This window comes from Vitis vinifera, chromosome 10, assembly GCF_030704535.1.
Source record: "Vitis vinifera cultivar Pinot Noir 40024 chromosome 10, ASM3070453v1".
Taxonomy (NCBI): Eukaryota; Viridiplantae; Streptophyta; class Magnoliopsida; order Vitales; family Vitaceae; genus Vitis; species Vitis vinifera.
The window spans coordinates 3,471,991-3,479,441 of NC_081814.1; the positions used below are offsets into that span (position 1 = coordinate 3,471,991).

Consider the following 7,451-nt stretch of genomic DNA (forward strand, 5'->3'; position numbering starts at 1 on the left):
AATTGACTTGGTTGTCAATCCCTGCTAATCACTTCTCATTTCAAAGCCGTGGAGCCTGAATCTTTCCATTTAGTGAAAACCATCACAAGAAGCCATGGAGATGAGAATGGATTTTCCCAGATTGGTTTTCTTCGCTTATACCCTTCTCATACCACACCTTGTTGCTGTAACAGTAGCTCAGCCTGACCTGGTCTACCACAATTGTTCAGAAAATGTTGGTACTTACAGCAATAACAGCACCTCTCAGTCAAACCTCAACACCCTTCTCTCTACACTGTTCTCATACAAAGAAATCAACTATGGCTTTTACAATTTCTCCATCGGCCAAAGCCGCAACTAGGTTAACGCAATTGCCCTCTGCAGAGGAGACATCACACAAGATAAGTGCCGCAGTTGCCTCAACGACTCCAGGCTTCAGCTCCCGCAGCGCTGTCCCTACCAGAATGAAGCAATAGGAGGGTATGATGAATGCATGTTACGATACTCCAATCGGTCCATATTCAGGACTCTGGAAATTTTGCCTAGTTTTTATGTTCCGAACCCGAACAACGTCTCCAATGAAGATGTGTTCAATCAGGCGCTGAAGACCTTGTTGGACAGCCTCCGAAGCAAAGCTGCTTCGGGCAATTCGCTGCTCAAATTTGCCACAGGAGAAGCGACTGGCACTGGTGATAAAAGGATATACGGGTTTATGCAGTGCACTCCTGATCTAGATGAGTCTTCTTGCAGCAGTTGTTTAGAAGGGGCTATTAATGATGTTCCAGCATGTTGCGGTAACAAGGAAGGAGGACGAATTTTTAAGCCCAGTTGCAGCCTCAGGTTTGAAACATTCCGTTTCTATGATTTTACAGCGGCTAACACGCCTCCACCTGCAACATGGCCACCTTCCTCACCTTCTCCTTCGGATAACCTCACCCCACCCTCCCCAGCCATTGTTACACCTACCAAAGGTACGAATCTTAAAGCTTTGACCCAAGTTATCTTAAAATTTGTTACTAGTTAAGTCTTGGAAGTAATTTTAATAGAGTTTAAGATAGTATTCTTGGAGCATGAAGCCCATTGTGTGGGCTGTAATATTTCAATCAGCAACTTGATCCAAATTTTGTGTGGTTATTTGGAGGCTTCTCAAGCCTAACATTGTGGAAATCTGAGATCAGTCTCCACTGGGGGTCACATTTTATGTGACGAATGATACTTTTAGACTTTTAGTTCTACAAAAAATTAAGATCACTACAAGAAAAAAGAGATATGGTGACATTTATAATGAGTCACTATAAACATAGGGTGTCGCTACAACATAGTGTCACCTTATCCACTGACACCATAGAGGGTACCAATTGGTGACGTATTTGGAAGCGACACCAAAGCAGATAAATGGTGACATATTCAGAAGTGACACCATATATTTTTAGTTATACTTAATTTCATATAGAGTTGCATGAGATATATAAGGTGTCATATTAAATGCATCACCTTTTAGTTATGGTGTCACGTTAAATGCATCACCTTTGAGTTATGGTGTCACATCATTGTAAATGATTATGGAAGATATGATTGTTTTTTATTAATTAGCATGTTGATTTTTGTAATGCTTATTAACAAATAAGATCAACTTGTGTATATTTTGTCCATAAATATAATAATCATGTCACATCATCGTAATGCTTATGGATTAACCTATAATATATTACATCATCCAATGATATTTGTATATCAAATGTTTACAAAATGATAGTACATCAAACCCATCGAAACTAAAAAAGAAAAGTGAATACATATTAAAATATGATTTAGAAATGTTAAGCATTCCAACATTCATGTATACCTACATTTCATATACATAAAACCGGCTAATCATAAAATGACACAAGAGTTGCATCCAAAAACCCAAAATTCTCAATACCAAATAAAGTAACATTGATGTCCTATAATGTATGGCATAAGAGTCACATCTAAAAACCCAAAATGTTGTTGTTTCTTTCTCCTTTCTTTTTATTCTTCATAATGTCTTCCCAAGAGTGTATACCTGCATTTCATAGTTTAATGAGATTTAGAGTTTTATTGAAAATAAAAATTAATTGATGTTATAAAAAATAAACAAATCTAAGTACTAATGTTTTCTTTTTTCTTTTTCCCATTTTGATATAAAAATAGTTTGTAAAGAATAAGTAATGTTATACAATACCAATGGAAAATTCATATAACAACTAAGGGACTCACCATGCATGATCATGATTTATCAATATGATTCATGATTAGTTATAACACAAAAGAAGTTAATTCTCCTCTAATTTCATCAAATTCTACCTAAGAATATGTTTTTTTTTTTATATCATAAAACTGAAATCAAATGAGAATAACATTAATATCATAATAATTGGAAGTATGAAACTAAGTACAATTCATTAAATGAGTAAAACCTTTAATACAATAATTGTAGAATCAGCAATTATCTTGTTAATGAATCTCATAACAAAGCAATCACATTTGAACTCAAATAAAAACAATTCAAGAAAATAAAAAATAAAGCAAAACTAGAAAATCAAAAAATAAATCTAAAATTTTAGAAAATAGTAATCTTCCACTTAAAATATGCACTTTTTATTTATTTTTTATTTTATAATTCATTGTGCTTTTAAAAATCATTTTTAACATTTAATTCTTTTTATATATTTTTTTATTTCTTGGAAGGATTTTTTTAATTTCAATATTTTTTTAATCTTCATTTTGTGAAATAACAATGTCCATTAAATTTCATCTCAATTATAAAAAATAAAATTTTAGTAACAAAATATAAAAATGTTTTCAACTACTAATATGAGAGGACATGATATTATAACAAGCTTGAAGATTGTGTATATAAGACAAAAAACCTAATTCATTATTAAAAAATGTTAAGAGAAAAATTAGTATGAGAAAGAATTAAAGAAACTTTCATAAAAATTATTAATTTTTCAATCATAACTCCAATTAATATTTATTTTTTCTAATTAAAATAATTAATAAAAAATCTGGATATGAAAAATATTTTCAAATAAAAATAATAAAAGATTAAAAACATCAAAGGAAAAGATATTCAATATTTTAAATTTTACTTTTGATATTCTTTAGATCAATAAATTATCAAATATCTTTTTCAGAAAAAAGAAAAATGAAGAAAATGAAGAGTTTTGTGGAAGGGATTGGAAAAATTTTTGTAATAAAAGGATTTTATAGAAATTTCCTAACCTTGAAAGGAAAATTTCATTATCAATCTCAAATTACTCCAAAATTTGGTCAATGCATATAAAAACAATAAGAAAAGAAGACAAAATAAAACAAATTTTTAGAATCCTTTTGAGGGAGATGACAATATTGAGAATAATTTTCTCAAAAATTATTTTCCAAATATTACCAACCAATATCTTCATCACAACATATTATAATATTCTTAGAAAATAAACAAATTAAAGGAAATTTCATAGAAAATCAAAAGAAAATTATAAAATATCTTTTTCAAAAAAAAAAAAAGTTTTATGGAAGGAAAATTTATGTAATAAAAGGATTTTATAGAAATTTTTTAACCTTGAAAGGGAAATTTTATCATCAATCTCAAATTACTCTAAATTTTGGTGAACACATATAAAAACAATAAGAAAAGAAACTAAAAATAAAAAACAAAAAACATATTTTAAGAATTAAAAAAAATATGAATAGAACAAGATGAGATATTAACCATAATACCATGTAAAAGAATTAAAAAAAAAATCAAAATATGAGATTTGATCATTTTTATAATTATAAAAATTTTCATTCCTATTTAAATTTTAAAAAACAATTCATTTAAATTAATAAATAGAAAATAAAATTAATTTCTCATTGTTAATTCCAACATTCTAAACCAACTCTAGCATGATATGGAAACTATTTCATTTTTCCTTTTGTGGGAGATGACAATATTGAGAATAATTTTCTAAAAAATTATTTTTCAAATATCACCTATACATATCCTCATCATAATATACTATAATATTCCTAGAAAACAAACAGAAAATCTCATCAAAAGAAATTTCTTGTAAGATCAAAAGAAAATTTCATACTGTAAAATATCTATCCCTCGTTTTGAGTATAAAAGATATTAAAAAATCATTCATTTATCTTATTTTCATTTGTTTTGGGGTTTATGGATTTAACAATGAAACAAAAGATATGGTGGAATGTTAAACCTAATTTTTACTTTCTTGCAACTCAATAAAAAAAACACTATTTACACAATTTACATTACAAATATACAAAATCAATAAATGTAAATCAGTTGTGCTAAGAAAGATTTTGGCATTAATAAAAAAAAAAAATGATAGATCTAAGAGATTTTGGGTTACCTAAGAGTCCACGAAGTAGAGAAGAGCAGTTGTGTGTGAACTATGGGTGTGAGAAGAGAGGTAGAAGAAAGTTATGGTTATGGGTTATGGAATGAGATTTTTTTGGATTGTGGGAATGTGGAAACAATGAGTTTTTTTATATATTCTATCATTATTCTCAAAGTGGGCCCATTTAGTTATAATATTTTAAAATTTTTATTTTATATGGTGTCACTTTTTTAAAACTGACACTAAACTTAAAATTAATATCATCTATCCTAATTAAAAAATTTTATATGATGTGTCACTTTTATGAATTTTAAGTCATATGGTGTCATTATTTTAAAAGTGACACCATAAATAGTGACATCATAAATTATTTTTGTTGTAGTGGATGCAGTGACCCACGTCTAGAGAATTTTAAGTAAAAGGAAAAAATAATGATATATATGAAATGAAAAAGTCTTTTAATAGCTTTACCATCACCTCTGAGAGCAATTTCAAAATTCTGCAGTCGATGAATGTGGTGTTAAATTGACTTTTTCAGGAAAGAAGAGTAACACATCCCGGACCCTCATCCTCATAGTCGTTCCCACGGTTATTATTTCAGTGTTATTGATCAGCTTCATCTGCTTCTTTTTAAAAAAGAGGAGGCCAAGGGGGCAGTTTCTAAGTAAGTTAATCATAGGTGCTTCATCTTTTATTGACTTTGCCTCTTGCAATTGAAATCATTTTCTTCTTGAAACCACTCCCAAGATCTTTTATAATAACATTTATGACTCCACAATGCACATTTTTACTCACAAAGTATTAGTATATGCTGGCTCAGATCATGATGGTGAAGTCTGCATGACTAACCAACCATTCATAAAAAGCTACACTCAAGTTATTCAATTTCCAATTTTTTTTCTCACATGTATGTGTATAAATGTAACTCTATCCTTCATGTGAAGGTTTTGAGGGTGAAACTAGAACCCTGGAATCCTTGCAATTTCAGTTCAGCACCATTAGAGTTGCAACAGACAACTTCTCTGATGCTAATAAGCTTGGAGAAGGTGGATTCGGCTCTGTTTACAAGGTAATAAAACACAACCATATGAGGGAGAATATAAATGTTTTACTTTCTAACATGTGTTAAATTCAAAGTTTCTCATTCATTGAGGATGATTTTCATGAACTATTTTGCTTTCTTTTGTTGCCATATATCATCAGGGTAGGCTTTCCGATGGGCAAGAAATAGCTGTTAAGAGGCTGTCTGCTGGTTCTAAACAAGGAGAACTAGAATTCAAAAATGAGGTGCTGTTAATGGCGAAGCTTCAACATAGAAATTTGGTTAGGCTACTGGGTTTTTGCTTGGAAAGATCCGAAAGACTTCTCATCTATGAGTTTATGCCTAACTTAAGCCTCCATGGCTACATATTTGGTACAACTGCTCGTCCTGTTCTATATTAGATTCTATTTATCAACATTTGATATGCATGGTGGGACTGATTAAAATCGAACTACATATATAAACAAGAAAAACATCTGAGACATGCTCCTACTTACAGTTATTTTCCTTTTGTAGTTCAGGAGCCATATAAATCTTCACTTAATCACTTATATACTCATACTTGTCTGAGCATGTAGATCCAATTAAGCAAACGCAATTGAATTGGGAAAAGTGTTACAAAATCATAGGAGGCATCGCTCGAGGGCTTCTTTATCTTCATGAAGATTCTCGACTTCGAATTATTCACCGTGATCTCAAAGCAAGCAACATTCTATTAGATGCAGAGATGAACCCTAAAATTTCTGATTTTGGGATAGCTAGATTATTTGCAGTTGATCAAACTCAAAAGAATACAAGTAGAATTATGGGAACCTAGTAAGTACCAAAATTAGGACTACTAGTTAACTACAACATTGAATAAATATAAATCTTGAGAGCTTTTTTTCCTTTCTTTCATATTTGACTTTATTGACTATGATATGCAGTGGATATATGGCCCCAGAATATGTATTGCATGGGAAATTCTCAGTTAAGTCGGACGTATATAGCTTGGGTGTGTTGATTCTGGAGATTATAAGCGGTCAAAAGAATAATTGTTTCCATGTTGGCGAGAACACTGAGTATCTTCTGACCCACGTAAGTATGAATAGAGAGGTGCATTTCTCTTTTTATGGTAATGCATACAATAATGAAAATGTTATAGAACCTCATACTTAATATTGAATATGCATATATATCCTTGCATCCCCATAGGCCTGGATTTCTTGGAGGGAAGGAACAGCAAGCAGTATGATAGATCCAACATTACGGGATGGCTCAACAAGTGAAATAATGAGATGTATCCACATTGGGTTGCTATGTGTTCAAGAAAATGTGGCTGATCGACCAACAATGGCTTCAGTAATGCTCATGCTAAATAGCTACTCTCTCAGTCTCCCAATACCTTCACACCCTGCATTTTTTTTACGTAGTAACATTGACCAGAACATTTCTTCGAGACTGGAGCATAATTCAAGGTCGACTGATTTTGATCTTTCTCGAAGTAGTAGTCCTATTAATTATCAATACATACGACTTGAATAACAGATGGATGATGTTGCATTTTTGAGTTATAATCTAAAGACATGCATGTTTATGTTATAATTTGTTCTCAGAAATTATTGCATCAAAATAGAATTAAAATTTTAATTAAATTCTTACTTTTTTTTCTTTTTTCATTTTTTCTTTCTCCACCAACCCACTACCACATGAATTATGGGGTAGGATATATGATGAAGACTTTAATGGCATCGTCTAACCTATGCCACGAGCTGTGATCCTCTCCATGAGCAAATAGGAATGGGATTGTTTGATTAAAGATTATTTATCAAAAATAAAAATTCACTATCATAAAAATCAAAACTTACTCTTATTTAAATTTTGATTCATCTCTTCACATGATGTTACGATCCCATTTCTTTACCATTTTCACTGACCAAATGCTCTTTGAGAAGAAAAAATGTGTAATTTGGTTTTTCCTACTTTGTAGCACATTTTTTGTAGTCCCTTTTAAATGAGAAGTATTTTGATATTTAGTGGCATGTCTAGATGTAGAAGTAATAAGAAAAAGAACATCACTT

The 7,451-nt window shown here is 30.7% G+C and overlaps 1 protein-coding gene across 1 annotated transcript; it reads left to right on the forward strand.

Moving 5' to 3' along the window:
• Window positions 1-6,975, forward strand: LOC100246264 (cysteine-rich receptor-like protein kinase 15). The gene is given in 7 exon segments (XM_059740338.1): window positions 1-950; window positions 4,888-5,013; window positions 5,294-5,418; window positions 5,553-5,763; window positions 5,970-6,207; window positions 6,318-6,468; window positions 6,586-6,975. Coding segments are annotated over 7 exon segments (2,037 nt in total). The 5' UTR covers window positions 1-94; the 3' UTR covers window positions 6,916-6,975.
• The last annotated feature ends 476 nt before the right edge of the window (window positions 6,976-7,451 follow it).